Genomic DNA, 19,498 nt, shown 5'->3' on the forward strand with positions numbered 1-19,498 from the left:
TTGGACATAGTTCAATTTAATGCATGTCAGTGGCATAGAGCCAGGGAGTGGGTGGGACATGGCTATTTAAGCATAATTCCTTATATGTTGTTTCTAATCTACAAATGATGTGATAAGGCGGCAGCAAGCAGAGACCAGAAAGTTTCCCACAGAGTGGAAATTAGGAGAATCGCCACATTTCCTAATAATATTTACAAGGGTTACTAGAAGAAGACTAAGATCAGGTCACTCATTTGTCTCAGAAACAGTATAAGCCACTGGGAGACTAGCGAAGTTAAAAGGACAAGAAAACAATACTGTCTAGTTTCAATCATAAAATGGCAGGGACTTATGGGGGTCATTGACTGCTAGGCTAACCCTTATTCCATTTAACTAGCACAGATTACATAATTAAAGCATATATTCAGGACAGCCTGGCATAAAAACTGCACTTTGGCGTGCGTGGTGAAATATTCAATCTCTCTATCCAACTCCACTATGTCATTTTGATGACTACATTGGGGAAAATATGCCGAGCTGAAAAGTTGCATTGACAAATGTCTCGGAGTTAATCAGGAGAAAATCCGAGCTAGTGAAATCTACATTTTCTAGGTAAGAAAGAGCAAAACAAATTGGAACCAGAGTTTCTAGATCCTTGATAGCAAGCACATGGAAGTTAGGCAATGAAAGATTTGGACAAGGAACAGCTGTTGTCCGAAATGTTTCAGCCTTACTCTTGTTTTTACTTTCACGTGCTTAAAACCTAATATATTTCTAACTTTTCTCATTTCTGATGAAAGATTGTCAACATGAAACGTTAACTCTGCTTCCATCTCCACAGATCTGCTGGACTTGCGAAGTATTTCCAAAATTTTCTGTTTTTATTTCAGATTTCCACATATGCAGTATTTTGCTTTAGTATTAGGATTTTGTAAAGGTGAGAAACCTCAAAAAAAAACATTGGAATTGAGCAGAGGAGGAGGAATAGATTTGATGACTCATGGAGGAAATCATCCGTAGACTTAATGAAACAAAGGGTCTCTTTCTATTATTCTAAACTATAGAATTTTCAACAAGTATTATTTGTGAAATCTGTAAAGAGCAGAACTACAGTAAAATGGGATACGCTTACTGATACTGGTTTGTTTTTGCCGGTTCTTCTCCCCCTTTTTTCCTCTCTCTCCTGAAGATGTCAACTCTTTCTAGGATAGTTCCATATGCAAAAGCTGTCCTCTGATATCATGTTGTATTAGGCTATTCTTAATGTAGGAGCCAAAACAGCAAGTGTTGATAGGCTAAGCAGTCTTGGAGGAGATCAAAGCTAAGCCCAATCTATCCTAGTCCAAAAGTACATACATGCATGCTTTCCAGTATGAACTGCTAGATAGCAATCAGAAGCAAGAACCCTGACTGACTTTTCCCTTTCCTTGTTCACAGGGCATGTGTCCAAATCTAGTAATATAATGGCTTCTCTGGCCAAGATCAGCTAATATCAGAAAATGGAAATTGAGTCTGGGTTTTATCCCGTACTTGACATTGCGTTTGCTCACTGGCCCTTTAGGAAAAGCAATTTATTTTAATTTCTTTTTTTTTTGCTTCTAACAGTTTTGGTCATCCTCAGCTTGGTAATAGATTCTACATGTAAAATGTACATTCCCAACAGATTTTACTTACTTTTATTCCTCCATTAGTATCTAAAGATTCTTCTTCTACATCATTACGATCCTCACTGGGGTCATACGAGTAAATTGGCACGAGCTTGTTGCGTAGTTTTTCCAACCTTTGAAACAAAGTAAAGGCTTTTTAAAGGGGATTAATCTTCAACTACTGAAGCAAAAAAACTTTCCTAAGAAAACATTCCATAAACCTACCATTATTATAGCCCTCTCAGTTAAGGCACTCTCTCTTGAGCAAGACTACTGAACCTTGGATCATTAATTCTTTCATGTTACCTTCACCATAGGGCACACCTTGTTATAACAGTCAAAATACTTGGCTCCTGTGCACATTCAAATGATAGATGAGTAATAGCTTTTAGCCTTTTCATTCTTCAATAGTTTTATGTGGAACCTCTTTTACCAGTTGTAAAGCAATTATTTAATGAGACAGTATATTAAGATCCAAACATAGGTGTCCTTATTGAAGAAAATACATGATAATCAGTGTAAATGTTCTCTGCTGATTTTGAAAGACTTTGTTCATGGAAATTTTTTAAGGACGAGGGAGAGCTAACAAGGTCAGTTGGCACAGTCAGTGTGCATTCTTACATCAATACCACCAAAAACAGAATATTTGATCATTTCTTCATTTGTTGTTTGTGCACCAATGAGCTACCAGATTTGCCCAAATAACAACGGTGACTGCACTTTAGAAGTAATCCTCTGGCTGTTAAATACTTTATGACATCTTGAGGATGGAAGTTTGTTCTTTCCATTAGGAACATTGCATTTGATAACTATGCCTAAGTCATTTTCAACCATTAAGGAGACTTATGGGTATTCATTTTGGCATCCCTCTATATTTAATGCTTTAAAGTGGGACCACTCCATCCTATTGCTGTTATTTCTCCCTCCTCTTCATTTCCAGGACTGCATTGACAGAGCAGCAGCCCTTTAAGAGTTGACTTCTCCTAAATTTTCACCCTTTATCTTTTTGCACTTCCAGCTCTAACATATAAGGTGATCATACGGCACATTATAGTATGCAGTCATCTCATTTCAATGTCAACACAAACAATGACAGAGAAGCAGCTTTTACCGTATTGGGACTGCACAGTGTTATATACTCATTATTCTATTGCAAATAAAAAGGTAGAAAATGATGTGATTACAACTAATTTCCATTTGCAAAAGGTTCATTACAAAGCAGACTTCTAATAAATCAATTATCCTATGTGCCCATTACAGTTTATGTAGGTGCAACTATCAGAGGTATATCGTTACCCAGGCATACTTAATATTCAATTACACTCTCATCAAATATGATGTAATTAGCTTGAGTATTAGTCATTTACATATGCATAGGGAAAAATTTCTGTACTGTATCAAGTTCACAATTTTGTTTTTCATAATTTTAGCATGATTCATACAATACAAAAATAGGCACATTATTTTTGAAACATTAGAGAAAATTTAGAAAGACTAATACAAAAGATTCCCATTTACATTTTATTCTTTTACCTACTCTAATAGCTGGACAAAGTATGGAGGAGAAAAGTATTACCAACAGATTTGTTGGGATAAATCTGTTATCCTTCCAGACCTAAATGCAGTTCAAAATAGGTTCAACCCCTTTCATGCAAGAACAAAGGATTATTGGTGTCTAAAAATACAAAATGCATGCCCACTCACAATATTGATAACTTATGTCTGGACTTTATTTAACATAAAATTTCTGAGTTTTAAATTCTCCCCCATGTGACCCTCCTTCCAATCTACACCTCAGTGCACCCGTTCATTACCTAAGAAGAGCACTTGTGTAAGACTGAAAGTAAGTTCATAACATCAAAATTATTAGACAAAATCATGAGGAAAACCCAAATAAATAATAGAGTTTAAGACTCCTAGCAGAGGGTTCAAAGACTTTTAACTCTAGGTACCAGATTCATTTATACTTGATTTTAAAATCCTTTTCAGTTTTATATAATTTTACTATTCATGCCCACCGTACATTATTTCATTTGCTCTTTCCAATTTTCTTTTCTTTCTCCTCCTCACCTGAAGTCACGAATTTGTACTAGGACATTGTTCAGAGGAACAAGTGAAATATCTTTGTGTGAGTGTGGGTTATTTAAACGTCAGAGGAATCACAGCCAACAAAGATCCTGTCTGTACTCAGCATCCGGCAGGAGTCACTGGACAACTCAGAAGCAAAAACATTGGTTGATGTTTTCCCCCTTTATTCCAGTGAGACAAAGGCTAATTATAGAACCCCAACTGCTGTCAGCTGTGATTGGTTAACTCAGCACAAACCAGGAATCAAACCTAGTCTGCATGATTCAAATTATTTGGATGCATTTACCCAGTAAATGCCAGCTTGGCTTAGCTAGTAGCACTCTCGCCTCAGAGTTTGAAGAATTTAAGTTCAAACTCCACTCCCATACATAAGCTAGACTGGTACTCCACACCATTACTGAGGCAATACTACACTGTCAGAAATGCTGTCTACCAGATGAGAGATTAAACTGTCTCTGCTTGCGTGTAAAAGATCTTATGGCACCACTTGATGAGGAGCAAGGAGTTCAACCGATATCCTGACTAACAAGATTCCTTCAGCCAGTACTACAAGAAACAAATTTAACTGGTCTTTCACTTTGTTGCTGTTTGTGAAACTATACTTTGGGGAAATTGATTGTTAATTTTGTTTGCATAACAGTAAAAGTACTTCAAAAATACGTAATTATCTCATTGAAATATATAGAATTCTTAGAAATATATAGAATTCTTACAGGGCTTGACAGATTCTGAGAGGCTGTTTCTCTTGTCTGGAGAGTCTAGAACTATGGATCATACTCATTGGCCACTTAGGACTGAGATAAGGGGAAATTTCTTTTACACAGAGGTTTGTAGATCTTTGGGAGTCTCTAGCCCAGAGAGCTGTGGATGCTTAATCCATGAATACATAAGATTGAAATTAATCCATTTTGAGGTACTAAGGAAATTAAGAGATTAAGGGGATAGGGCAGGAAAGTGGAGTTGATGCAGACGTTCAGCCACGATATTACTAAATGGTGGAGCAGGCTTGATGGGCCTTATGGTCTCTTCCTGCTGCTATTTCTTACATTATGTTCTTATTTTAAGAAACTCCCAAATGCCACATTTCGTCCTCCCCTTCCTCACCAAAGTCCTTGTGTTGTCACCACCCAGATCTGTATCCATACTTGGTGCAACTCCATGTCTGAATCCCACTCTTCTCACAGCATTGAAATTGTCTGAACTAAAATTACAAGTGACATTCTCTTGCTGTGGTCATAGCACATTACCCCTCCTCAACTTCCCTGCAGTCTTTGACACAATTATTCACTCCAGTGGCTTCTCCTTCCACTCCCTGTCACCTGAAGAGTCCCTAAATGCTCCATCCTTCACCCCACTTCACTTCTTACTCATCTGCATGATACCTAATCCACAGACATGGAATCAGCTTCCACAAATATCCTGATGATATCCAGCTCCATTTCTCTAATACCTCCCTCCATTGCTAGCAGACTACTTGTCTGACATCCAGTCTTGGGTGATCCTTAATTTTGAACCCACACTAGAAATACCTACCCCCTACCCAGTTATAGGCTTAGGATCCAATTATCTAGTTCAGCATAAGTTTCCAACCCATATCCTCAAACACCATCATCATAAATACAACATATTTCTCCTCACCCTCACCTCAGCCCATCCGCTGCAGAAACCATTAATGATGTATTTGTCACTTCTAGACTCAATGGGCAGGATTGTCAATTGACTTTTGGCTGCGCTCCAAATTTTCCCATCCTGCCCGCAACAATGCCAAGCGGGGCCAGAAAATCCTGGCCAATGACTTCAATGCTTTACAAACCAACTTGCCATCTTCCACCCTCTCTAAATTTCAGCTGCCAATATCCCATTTCCCACAAATTTCATGCTTACCCATCCCCCTCATGCTCACTGATCTACCTAGACTGCCAATCCCTCCAATGCCTCATCTTTGGGCTTAAATCCTTCCCCATCTCTGTAACCTCTTCTAGGTTTAAATCTTCAACCCAAACTCTCGGTTTTGTCTTACGCAACTCTTCCGTCACCTCAATATTGGTGGCTGTGCTTTCAGGTGTCTAATTTCTACAATTTGGAATTTCCAAAATCAAAACTATGCTTTTCCATCTCCCTCTCCTCCTTTAAAACTCTCTTTAAAACCTAACTTGTTGGCCAAACTTTTGGTATTCCATCCTAATAATGTGTTCTTTTGTTTGCTGTTTGTTTCCCCTATGCCTCTAGGAAATGCCTTGGATCATTATTCTATTTTAAAGGTACTATACAAAAGGAAAATTCTTAAAGCTTTCTGGGAAACACAGTGAACCTTTTAAAAATGAAATGTGTGTTTATTTTCAGATTCTACTGTTGAGATTTTACATTTTCACAAATCAGAATAGAAGGATTTGAATTTGCATTATATCAAATAGTCAATATAGTTGATACCACTGAATAGTTTGCAACAACCATAGCAAGCCAGAAATAAAGTGCTAATGTAATTATAATGTAGTTACATAATAATATGTAATCTTCCTGTATTAGCTAAAAATAAATTTAGGTTTCCTGAGCATATTTGGCCATATCCTGCACATTTTCCCTATACATGATGAAAGTATATGCCAGATGGCAAGAGTACGGAACTGTGACCGTCAAAAGGTAAGTGTAATGAAAAGAGCAATATCAGCTCAACACTATATTTAGTTTAATCTTTTATCTTTGTCATTTTTCAATATTAATAGATGACATTGGGGATGAGGGGGGCTGGGCGGAAAGACCGGTGGTGGGATCACAAATGCTGGAAATAAAAGGGTCGTTACTCATTCTTTTCCCTGCATTGCTGTGGAAATATTTAGTGAATAATTTTTAACTGTTATTAGCATTTAGTTTGGATTCAGATCAAGGATTAAAATCTGCTAATATGCTGGGAGCAAGCCACTCCTATGATTGGTCAATGCTGAGCACTTGCAGCAGTAAAATAAATTGGCCATTTCAAGGAGATACTAACAGCTTTAGGCACATGAGTGCCTAAAGTTGGATAATGGGACCTTAAATGAAGGAAAAAGCATCGAAAGGCAGACAGGAAACAAAGAGTAGGAATAAACGGTTCTTTTTCCGAATGGCAGGCAGTGACTAGTGGGGTACCACAGGGATCGGTGCTGGGACCCCAGTTATTCACAATATATATCAGTGATTTAGATGAGGGAATTAAATGTAATATCTCCAAATTTGCAGCTGACACAAAGCTGGGTGGGAGGGTGAGCTGTGAGGAGGATGCAGAGATGCTTCAGTGTGATTTGGACAAGCTGAGTGAGTGGGCAAATGCATGGCAGATGCAGTATAATGTGGATAAATGTGAGGTTATCCATTTTGGTAGCAAAAACGGGAAAGCAGATTATCTGAATGGCTATAAATTGAGAGAGGGGAATGTACAACAAGACCTGGGTGTCCTTGTACACCAGTTGCTGAAGGTAAGCATGCAGGTGCAGCAGGCAGTAAAGAAGGCAAATGGTATGTTGGCTTTCATAGCCAGAGGATTCGAGTACAGGAACAGGGATGTCTTGCTGCAATTGTACAGGGCCTTGGTGAGACCACACCTGGAATATTGTGTGCAGTTTTGGTCTCCTTATCTGAGGAAGAATGTACTTGCTATAGATGGAGTGCAGTGAAGGTTTACCCGACTGATTCCTGGGATGGCGGGACTGACATATGAGGAGAGATTGAATCGATTAGGATTATATTCGCTGGAGTTCAGAAGAATGAGGGGGGATCTCATAGAAACCTATAAAATTCTAACAGAACTAGACAGGGTAGATACAGGAAGGATGTTCCTGATGGTGGGGGAGTCCAGAACCATTGCAAATGTTACACCCTTGTTAAAAAAAGTGTAAGAATAAACCCAGCAAACTACAGGCCAGTCAGTTTAACCTCAGTGTTGGAAATGATTATCCCAGGACAAAATTATCACTTGGACAAATATGGGTTCATCAATGAAAACTAGCACAAATTTGTTAAAGGCAAATTGTGATTAACTAACTTGATTGAGTTTTTTTGAGGAGGTAACAGAAAGGGGTTAATGAGGATAATGTGGTTGCTGTGGGAGACGGTGGCTGCATGGATATGAAGTTGGATGTGTGACAGGCAACAGCATGGCAGTGAACTACTTATTTTCAAACTGGAGGAAGGAGTACAATGGCATTCCCCAGGGGTTGGTACTAGGACCAATGCTTTTCTTGGTATATATTAATGACTTAGACTTGGGTGTACAGGGCACAATTTCAAAATTTGCAGATCAGATAGAACTTGGAACTATAATAAAATGGGAGGATAGTGGTAGGCTTTAAGAGGACATAAGGAAAGGCTGGTGAAATGGGCAAATAGGTGGCAGATGCAATTTAATGCAGAGAAATGCGATATATTTTGGTAGGGAGAATTAGCAGAAGCAATGTAAACTAAAGGGTACAATTCTATAGGATGGTGCAGGAACAAAGTGATATAGGGGGTGTATGTGCACAAACTGGTGAAGTTGGCAGGGCAGGTTGAGAAAGTGAAATTATAATGAAGTGCCTCTGCAAAAACTTCTTCTTTTCCCTCATTTTTCATTCACGGGATATGGGTGTTGCTGGCTGGTGCAGCATTTATTGCCCATCCCTAATTGCCCTTGAGAAGGTGGTAGAGTTGCCTTCTTGAACCACTATAGTCCATGAGGTGTAGGAATACCCACAGCGCTGTTAGGGTGGGAGTTCTGAGATTTTGACACAGTGATGGAACAGCGGTATATTTCCAAGTCAGGATGGAGAGTGGAACTTCCAGGTGGTGGTATTCCCATCTATCTGCTGCCCTTTTCCTTCTTGATGGTAGTGGTCATGGATTTGGAAGGTGCCAAGGAGCCTTGGTGAGTTCCTGCAGTGCATCTTGTAGAGATGCTGCCACTATGCGTCAGCAGTGGAGGGAATGAATGTTTGTGGATGGGGGCGCCAAACAGGTTGCTTTGTCCTGGATGGTGTCAAGCTTCTTGAGTGTTGTTGGGAGCTGTATTCATCCAAGTAAGTGGAGAGTATTCCACCACACTCCTAACTTGTGCCTTGTAGGTGATGGACATACTTTGAGGAGTCAGGAGGTGAGTCACTCACCGCAGGATTCCTAGCCTCTGACCTGCTCTTGCAGCCACAGTATCTATAGTTCAGTTCAATTTCTGGTCAATGGTAACGCCCAGGATGTTGATAGTGGGGGATTCAGTGATAGTAATGCCACTGCATGTCAAGGGGCGATAGTTACATTCTCTCTTCTTGGAGATGGTCATTGTCAGGCACTTGTGAGCTGCGAATGTTGCTTGCCACTTGGCAACCCAAGCCTGGATATTGTTCAGGTCTTGCTGCATTTAGTCATGGACTGCTTCAGTATCTGAGTCATCGGGAATTGTGCTGAACATTGTGTAATCATCAGTAAACATCCCCACTTCTGACCTTACGATGGGAGGAAGGTCATTGGTGAAGTAGCTGCAGATTGTTGTGCCTCAGACACTGCCCTGAGGAACTCTTGCAGTGATGTCCTGGAACTGAGGTGATTGACCTCCAACAACCACAACCATCTTCCTTTGTGCTATGTATTACCCCAACCAGCAGAGAGTTTTCCCCATGATTCCCATTGACTGGAGTTTTGCTAGGGTTCCTTGATGCCACACTCGGTCAAATACTGCCTTGATTAAAGGGCAGTCACTCTCACCTCACCTCTGGAGTTCAGCTCTTTTGTCCATGTTTAAACCAAGGCTATAATGAGGTCAGGAGCTGAGTGACCCTGGCGGAAGCCAAACTGAGCATCAATGAGCAGGTTATTGCTAAGCAAATGCAGCTTGATGACACTGTTGATAACCCCTTCCATCACTTTACTGATATCGAGAGGAGACCGATGGGACGCTAATTGGCCAGGTTGGATTGGTCCTGCAAAACAAAAACAGAATTACCTGGAAAAACTCAGCAGGTCTGGCAGCATCGGTGGAGAAGAAAACAGTTGACGTTTCGAGTCCTCATGACCCTTCGGCAGAACTGAAGTATAGTTAGGAGAGAGGTGAAATATAAGTTGGTCTAAGGTGGGGGGGCGGGGGGAGAGAGAAGTTGAGGGTGGGGTGGTTGTAGGGATAAGCAAGCAGTGATAGGAGCAGATAATCAAAAGATGTCACAGACAAAAGGATCAAAGAGGTGTTGAAGGTGGTGATATTATCTAAGAAAAGTGCTAATTAAGAATGGATGGCAGGATACTCAAGGTACAGCTCTAGTGGGGGTGGGGTGGAAAGACTAACAAAGTATTAGTTGTAGATTTAAAAATAATGGAAATAGGTGGGGAAAGAAGAATCTATATAAATTATTGAAAAAAAGGGAGGGGGAAGAGACGGGGTGGGGATGGGGGGAGGGGGAGTTTAAGATCTAAAGTTGTTGAATTCAATATTCAGCCCGGAAGGCTGTAAAGTGCCTAGTCGGAAGATGAGGTGCTGTTCCTCCAGTTGGGTTGGGCTTCACTGGAACAATGCAGCAAGCCAAGGACAGACATGTGGGCAAGAGAACAGAGTGGAGTGTTAAAATGGCAAGCGACAGGGAGGTTTGGGTCTTTCTTGCGGACAGACCGCAGGTGTTCTGCATTTTGTCTACAAGACATACCTGGGCAATTTTCCACACTGCTGGGTAGATGCCAGTTTTGTAGCTGTACCGGAACAGCTGGGCTAGGGGCGTGGCAAGTTCTAGAGCACAAGTTTTCAGTTCTATTGCTGTAATGTTGTCAGGACCCATAGTCTTTGCAGTATCCAGTGCCTTCAGCTGTCTTCTGATACCACATGGAGTGAATCAAATTGGCTGAAGAATGGTATCTGTGATGCTGAGGACCTCAGGAGAAGGCTGAGATGGATCTTCTGAAGCAAATGCTTCAGCCCTATCTTTTGCATTGAGGTGCTAGACTCCCCCATCATTGAGGATGGGGATATTTGTGGAGCCTCACCCACCAGTGAGTTAATTGTCCACTACCATTCATGACAGGATGTGGCAGGATTGAAGAGCTTAGATCTGATCCATCGTTTGTGGAATTTCTTAGCTCTGTCTATCACTTGCTGCTTATGCTGTTCGGCTTGCAAGTAGTCCTGTGTTGTAACTTCACCAGGTTTACACATTTTTAAGTATGCCTGATGCTGCTCCTGGCATGCCCTCCTGCAGTCTTCATTGAACCAGGGTTGATCCCTGGCTTGGTGGTAATGGCAGAGTCGGGGATATGCCAAGCCCTGAGGTTACAGATTGTGGTTGAGTACAATTCTGCTGCTGCTGATAGCTCTCAGCGCCTCATGGATGCCCAGTCTCAAGTTGCTAGATCTATTTGAAATCTATGCAATTCAGCACAATGGTAGTGCCACACAAGGGGATAAAGGGGAGCCTGCAGACATGCTGTACTTGGATTTCCAGAAGGCATTTGATAAGGTGCCACATCAAAGATTGTTATGGAAAATAAAAGCGCATGGTGTAGTGGGTAACATATTAGCATGCTTAGAAGATTGGCTGGCTGGCAAAAAGTAGAGAGTATGCATAAATGGGTCTTTTTCTGATTGGCAGGATGTGACAAGTGGCATCCCACAGGGGTGTGCGCTGGGGCTTCAACATTTTACGATTTACATCAATGACTTAGATGAGGGGATTGAAGACATGGTAGCTAAATTTGCAGATGACACAGAAGTAGGAAAGTATGTTGTGAAGAGCACATGAGGAGGCTGAGATGGATATAGATAGGTTGAGTGAATGGGCAAAGATCTGGCAAATGGAGTTTAATGTGGGGAAAATGTGAAGTTGTTCACTTTGGCAGGAAGAACAAAAAAGCAGAGTATTACTTAAATGGAGAATGGCTGCATAATTCTGAGGTGTAGAGGGATCTAGGTGTTCTAATACATGAGTCACAAAATGTTAGTATGCAGGTACAGCAAGTAATTAAGAAGGCTATCTTTTATTATGAGCGAGATTGAACATAAAAGTAAGGATGTTATGCTTCAGTTATACAGGGCATTGGTGAGACTGCACCTCGAATACTAAGTGCAGTTTTGGTCTCCTTATTTAAGGAAGGATGTAAATGCATTGGAGGCAGTTCAAAGGAGGTTTACTAGATTGATACCTGGAATGAGTGGGTTGTCTTATAAGGAAAGGTTGGACACACTGGGCTTGTTTCCACTGAAGTTTAGAAGGGTGAGGGATGATTTGATTGAAGTATACAAGGTCCTGAAAGGCCTTGACAAGGTGGACGTGGAAAGGATGTTTCCTCTTGTGGGTGAGTCCAGAACCAGGGGGCACTGTTTTAAAATTAGGGGTCACCCTTTAGGTGAGGAGAAATTTTTTCTTGGAGGGTTGTGCGACTTTGGAATTCTCTGCCTCAGAAGGTGGTGGAGGCTGGTCATTGAACATTTTTAAGGCAGAGGTTGATTGATTCCCTTGCCTAACAAGAATCTAAGGTTATCAGGGTTAGATGGGAATGTGGAAATTGAAACACAAGATGATCAGCAGTGATCTCATTGAATAGCAGAGCAAGCTTGAGGGGCCGAATGGTCTACTCCTGTTCCTATTTCTTATGTTCTTAACATGGTGGAGGTAATCTTCAATGTGAAGACAGGACTTTGTCTCCACAAGGACTGCGCAGTTCTCACTCCCACTGATACTGTCATGGACCGATGCATCTGCAGCAGGCAGGTTGGTGAGGATGAGGTTTCAAGTAAGCTTTTACCTCTTGTTGGTTCCCTCACCAGCTGACTCACAGCAATGTCCTTTAGGACTTGGCCAGCTTGGTCTGTAGTGATGCTACTGAGCCAGTCTTGGTGATGGACATTGAAGCCCCCAGCCAGAGTATATTCTGCACCCTTGCCACCCTCAGTGCTTCCTCCAAGCGGTGTTCAACATGAGGAGTACCGGGGGGGGGGGGGGGGGGGTGCGGTAGGGGGTAATCAGCAGAGGCTTCCTTGCCCATGTTTGACCTGATGTCATGATGTTGAGGACTCCCAGGGCAATTCCCTCCCAACTGTATGCCACTGTACCACCACCTCTTGTGGCTCTGTCCTGCCAGTGGGAAAGGACATATCCAGGGATGGTTATGGTGATGTCTGGGACATTGTTTGTAAGGCATGATTCTGTGAGTATGACTATGTCAGGCTGTTGCTTGACTAGACTGCGAGACAGCTTTCCCAATTTTGGCACAAGCCCCCAGACGTTAGTAAGGAGGATTCTGCAGGGTCAACAGGGCTGAGTTTGCCGTTGTTTCCAGTGCCTGGGTCGATGCCAGGTGGTCCGTCTGGTTTAATTCCTTAATGACTTGTTTTCAGCGGTTTGATACAACTAAGTGTTGCTCAGCATTTCAGAGGGAGTCAACCATATTGCTGTGGGTCTGGAGTCACACGTAAGCCAGACTGGGTAAGGCTGCAGATTTCCTTCCCTATTGGGCATTAGTAAACCAGATGGGTTTTTCTGACAATCAACAATGGTTTCATGGTCATCATTAGACTTTATTGAATTCAAATTCCACCATCTACCATGGTGGGATTCGAACCCCCCAGAGCACTACCCTAGGTTTCTGGATTACTAGTCTGGTGACAATACCACTATGCCACTGCCTCCTCATTACTAGTCATCTGTGATATCATTCTGCACACAACAGCCTGGAGAGCAAGTGTTGGCAGCTTCATAGAAAAGATTCTTTCCATTGCGAGCCAGAAATAGAAGACTGTCACTAATAAATACAATTAGGAATTCAGGAGAAACATCTTTAGCCAAAGAGTGGCTAGAATGCAGAACTCACTACCACAAGGAATAGTTGAGGTGACTAGTATAGATGCATTTAAGGGGAAGCTAGATGAGCACGAGAAAAGAATACAAGGACATTGTCACGGACAGAATTTGTGCTTCTTTGATCATGATCAGTACATTTGTGTATGAGGGGTGTGTTTTTTTACCCTCAGGGCAAGAATCTCAATTAAATCATTCTAACAGCAAAGTTTTTGGGTTTTAAAATAAAGTAGGCTATTTATTATCACACACACATACCCCAGATTTTAAAAAATGCGACATCTCAATCACTCATCTCACACCCAAATCCCGCATGCAGAAAGATTAGATATAGATGAAAGTAAATCAATATCATTGCAACTTATAATTATCTCAGTATCTTTCATGGCAGGCCTGTAATTTCTTAGAAAGTGATGCTTTAAAGTTGAAGTGAAAGAAGTCTGGTAAAGCGAAGGATTCTCAGTAACTGCAAGATTTCCCCATCGTTGAAATTCTAGGGGGTTGGTTCTCAGGCGAGCTCTAAGCTGGAACAGTTTGTAGGGAATCCTTCTCCCATTTTCAAGGTATTGCTGTTTATTACCTTGGCTATTTGGATGACTAGCAGCTGGTTCGATGGCTTTCGGTGGAATTCTCTCCCTGCCAGCAGCTTTTGAAAGCAGGCAACTAAAATGGCTTCTTCATCACGTGACTTCCACAAGTTCAAAGTCCTTTTTCCAAACAAAGGGTGATGTGTTGATTACACATTCTATGTTGTTGTTTGACACCTTGAGCCAGTGTCTTTGTGCTAGATTGACCCAGTCAATTGATAATACCCTTTTGAATTAGTTTCAGGAAAAGGCACTGATTTAACATCAGTCTGAAGTGTCCCTTTTGGTCTCCTCTTGAGATAGGAGAGCAGTTTCAATCCACAGAAGAAGTCTGTGATCCTTGGGCAGCCATCTTTTACAATCATTTGGGGTCAGTTTTTAAAATATAAAAATTAGTTTGAAGTTCAGAATATACTGGGACATGGTAATATAATGCAGTTAGATGAAGGGTGGGGGGTGGGTATGTCAGGCCAAATGGCCAGTTTCTGTGCTTAGTATTATGTAGTTACATAATCACCACCAAGCTTGACCCTATCACAAAACATATATGAATGAGGACAGCCATTCAGCCAGATGGGGGAGGTGCTGGTGCAGTGGTATTGCCAATGGACTAGTAGTATAGAAATCCAGGGTAATGCTCTGAGGAAGTGGGTTTAAATCCCACCATGGCAGATGGTGACATTTGAATTCAATAAAAAAAAAATCTGGAATAAGTCTAATGATGACCATGAAACAATTGTGGTAAAAACCCATCTGGTTCACTGATGTCCTTTAGGGAAGGAAATCTGCTGTCCTTACCTGGTCTGGTCTACATGTGACTCTAGACCCACAGCAATGTGCTTGACTCTTAAATGCCCTCTGAACAAGGGCAATTAGGGATGGGCAATAAATGCTGGCCTAGCTAGCAATGCCCCCATCAAATAAAATAAAATCTATCCAGAGAGATTCTATAGTCCTCCCATTGCTGCAATTAATTGTTTCTTGAATGATTCTATGGGTTTTGCTTCCACTGTGCTATTGACTGTTGAACTCTTTTCCTAAAAATTGTCTTAATACCAGTTCTAAATTTTCCTCTTATTCATTTGAACCTGCATCCATCCCCCTGTCATCTTGCAATTTAAATTAAAATACTATTCCAGATTTACCTTTATTTCGTTAAGGTCATCTCTCAGACATCTCCTTTTCAGGCTAGCAACTCCAAATTCCTCCAGCTTTTCTTCATTACTCATAGCAGAGTACTTTAAAATCTCCTTTGTTTCTCAATGACTAGAAATGGGCATTGTTCTAAAAATGCAGTCTGTGTAATGCACTGTAAAGTTTGATCATGATTTCCTCGTGACTTTTCATCTACTGTTTTGTTACATAGTTCGACATTTTATTGGCTTTTTTTAATTGCTGCTCTACATTGATGGGACGTATTGAGTCCACTAAAATCTTTGGCCTCTTTCAACTTCATCCATTGCTCGGTCAACGCCTTTCATGGCATATACGTGGTGTCCATCTTCCACCCTATGTATAATACCGTATACTCATCTGCATAAAAATTATTTACTATTGATCTGCCCTAAAATTTTGTCTAATTCAATCTATGTCTCAGTTTTCCCTAATGCCCGTCTTAGCTTGATATTGTTTGTATATTTGACCATAATGAATTTTTTTTTTTGTTGCCTACAACCCATGCAGTACCTCTCTGCGCATTGACATGGCTCCTTTAACACATATCCATTTTTCTAGCTTAGGGCCAATTTTTTAATTATACCCAAATTCTACCTTGAATACTTACAGCTTTAAGGTTAGCTAGTAGTCTTTCATGTGGAATCTAATCAAATATCTTTTAGTCGTTCGATAATACAGAACTTGAGTATTGCTGAAAAAAAGAGACATGCCTAAGCTTTTCGTCTTGCACTCATCAGGACACTCACAAGAATACCAATAAGGGGAAGACAATTTATACTGTATGTGAAGAGAGTGTCATGGACAGAATTTGTGTTTCTTTGATCATGGTCAGTATGTTTGTGTACGAGGGGTGTGTTTTTCTACCCTCAGAGTGAGAATCTCAATTAAATAATTCCAGCAGCAAGGTTTTTGAGAGTTTTAAAATAAAGGTTATTTATTATCACACACTTGCCCCAGGTTTTTAAAATCATGACATCTCACACCTACTTCCACAAGCAGAAAGATTAGATACGAGTGAAGGTAAAACAATACCGTTGCAACTTATAATTATGTCAGTCTCTTTCGTGGCAGGCCTGTAATTTCTTTGATGGAAGTGATGCTTTAAAGTTGAAGTGAAAGTCTGGTAAAATGAAAGATTCTCAGTAAGCTGTGAGGATTCCATGGAGAATGCACCACTGATGGTGATTGAAAGTTAACTGCCAAGCATTGTTTGAAATTTAAACCAGGCAGCTTGACAATCTTGGCAGTTAACTTTCAGTCACCGCCAGTGGTGCATTCTCCTTGGCAACGTCCCTTGCTAACCAATCAGCACTCTCTTCACACACAGTATAAATTGTTGTCTGCCCCTTATATTGGTATCCTTGCACGTGTCCTGATGAGTGCAAGGCAAAAAGCTTAGATGTCTCTTTTTTCAGCAATACTCAAATATCTTTTGGAAGCCTAAGTACACTACAATGCCATTAGCTTTAGCCAGTACTTCTGGGATGTCACTTCAATAAAAAGTCAAGAAGGTGCTCACTCAACCTCTATAAAAGTGTAAATCCAATGATGAGGAAGTGAGAGGCACTGGATAGTTACCAACAACAGCAACCCCAGTCAATATTCCTTCCCCAAACAAACAATTCAAAGAACAAATGAAGTGCCCTATCACTACCTCAGCTAAGATCAGCTAATTCACCACAGAACAGGAAGTTAACTTGGCCTTCATAGTCTGTATGGTGATACTCAATCCCTTAATCAGTTCTGCCATCAGGGAAGCAAAGAAACATGCCTTTGAGTGGCTCTGCATTATAAACATGCCATAGTAATTGGTTAGGGATAAATTGTGACTTTATAAAGACTTGCATATCGTGTACAGTATGTGAACAGAGATTTGGGTCAGTGAGAGTTTATAAATTGTACTTGGACAATCACCTGTACACCACTTTTAAAGTTTTAAGTTGAATATAAAAAAGTTATTTCCATTTTTGCTTCCTTTGTGAATCATATACATGACATCATTTCAAGGCACTTTATTTTCTTAACAATATGATTTTAGTAATGTACTTGTCTTTTAAATCAGTAACAAATAAGTGTCATGTCTTGTTAGGCTTCTACTTAAAAAGATTGTGATGTTCAACAACTTTATATTGGTCTTCCAATCAAATACTTTATATCTGTATTGCAATTTATAGTTTAAAATTTTCCAATTCTGAAATCTTAAGTAAATCTGAGCTTTCAAAGGCATTTAAAAAAAAATCAAACAATAGCCTGTCTGTCAAATGCAAAGGCTGAAATCACCACAGTTGAGATCATGCTGCACTGCAAATCTTCAGTTCAAATCATATAATTAGATCACAGAGGCCTACTATCCAGCATGCTGTGAATCAATGGCTAAATACAAAATTAGCTTTGTGATCTCCATCTGTAAGATTATGAGGAACACAGAGTACAGTATGTTTCAGGGACAAATACATCTTGAAGAAATAACAGACAAGGTCAGTGCAGTGGATGTGGTGCACATGGACATTCAGAAGGCATTTGATAAGATGTCATATTACTCTTAACAAAGATTATGGAGAGTAGAACAATAAGTCACAATTGGAGTACTGTGTGCAGTTCTGGTCTCCATACTACAAAAAACAAATTGAAACACTGGGAAAAATACAGGAAAAAATTACACGGATGTCACCAGAAATGAGTGAATGCAACTGTGAGGAAAGACTGCACAGGCTTGGGCTCTTCACTCCGGAAAAGAGGAGACCTGAAAGATGTCTTTAAATTATTTATTTTTTATTCATTCATGCAATTTGGTATTGCTGGCAAGGCCAGCATTTATTGCCCATCCCTAATTGCCCTCAAGGTGGTGGTAGTGAGCAGCCTTTTTGAACCTCTGTAGTCTATGTAGTGTAGGTACACCCACAGTGCTGATAGATAGGAAGTTCCAGGATTTTGACTCAGTGCTGATGAAAGATCAGTGATATATTTCCAAGTCAGGATGATGTGTGACTTGGAGAGTAATTTACAGGTATGGCCTTCCCATAACCCTGCTGCCCTTGTTCTTCTAGGCTGTAGAGGCTGTATAATTAGAAGGTACTGTTGAAGGAGCTTTGCCAGGCTATGGTGGGGCATCGCTGTAATGTCATTGTAGTAATCCACTAACCCAGCTAATGCTCTGGGGGCATGGGTTCAAATCCCACCATGACAGCAGGTGGAATTTGTATTCAGTTAATAAATTTTGAATATAAAGCTAGGTGGTAAACATTGCAGCCATGGTGCACCGGAGATGAAGGGAGTGAATTTTTAAGGACTAAACAGGATTGGGGGTGGGGGGGGGGGTGGTTGCAATCAAGCAGGTTGCTTCACCCTAGATGGTGTCAAGCTTCGAGTGCTGCTGCAGATGCACTCCTCCAGGTAAGTGGGGAGTAATCCATCACACAGCTAAACTGTGCCTTGTAGATGGTGGACAGGCTTTGGGGAGTCAGGAGGTAATTTACTTATTGGAGAATACCCAGCCTCTAGCCTGCTCTTGTACCTTCAGTACTTATGTGGCTGATCTAGTTACATTTCTGGTCCCCCAGGATGATGATAGTAGGGAATTCAGTGATGATAATGCCATTGAATGTCAAAGGGAGATGATTAGACACTCTCTTGCTGAAGATAGTCATTGCCTGGCATTTGTGTGGCACAAATGTTACTTGTCACTTATCAGCCCATGCCTGAATGTTGTTCAAATCTTGCTGCATGCAGGCACGGACTGCTTCATTATCTGAGGAATTATGAATGGAACTGATCATTATTGTGATGGGAGTCAATTGTGACGTGGAGAAACTCTCTCTCTATTCGTGCAGAAGTCTAGAACAAGGGGCCATGAATACAAAATGACACTAATATATGAAATTAATTGAAATTAAAGGGGAGAAAGTGGCAGTGTGGTAATGTCGCTATAGTAATCCACTAACCCAGCTAATGCTCTGGGAACATGGGTTCAAATCCCACCATGACAGCTGGTGGAATCTGTATTCAGTTAATAAATCTCGAATATAAAGCTAGTCTAACGGTGACCATGAAACTATCATCATTTATTGTAAAAACCCATCTAGTTCACTAATGCCCTTTAGGGAAGGAAATCTGCCACCCTTACCTTCTCTGGCCTACATGTGACTCCAGACCCACAGCAATGCAGTTGACTATTAACTGCAAGGTCAGTTCAAGGGCAATTAGGGATGGGTAACAAATGCTGGCCTTGCCAGTGACGCCCACATCC

At 40.9% G+C, this 19,498-nt stretch overlaps 1 protein-coding gene across 5 annotated transcripts in view; it reads right to left on the minus strand.

Moving 5' to 3' along the window:
- The window catches only part of LOC144696553 (small integral membrane protein 29-like), a 111,590-nt gene that overhangs the window by 23,488 nt on the left and 68,604 nt on the right, over positions 1-19,498 (minus strand). For all 5 annotated transcript variants that reach the window (XR_013580193.1, XR_013580194.1, XR_013580195.1 and 2 more), the window contains exon 4: positions 1,654-1,759. Coding sequence is in view for 2 of the 5 variants with exons in the window: in XM_078567965.1 (XP_078424091.1) it covers positions 1,654-1,759 (106 nt within the window). In the remaining 3 variants the exon portion in view is untranslated. The remainder of the gene's footprint in view (positions 1-1,653; positions 1,760-19,498) is intronic.

Source organism: Cetorhinus maximus, chromosome 22 (assembly GCF_964194155.1).
Source record: "Cetorhinus maximus chromosome 22, sCetMax3.hap1.1, whole genome shotgun sequence".
Classification (NCBI taxonomy): domain Eukaryota; kingdom Metazoa; phylum Chordata; class Chondrichthyes; order Lamniformes; family Cetorhinidae; genus Cetorhinus; species Cetorhinus maximus.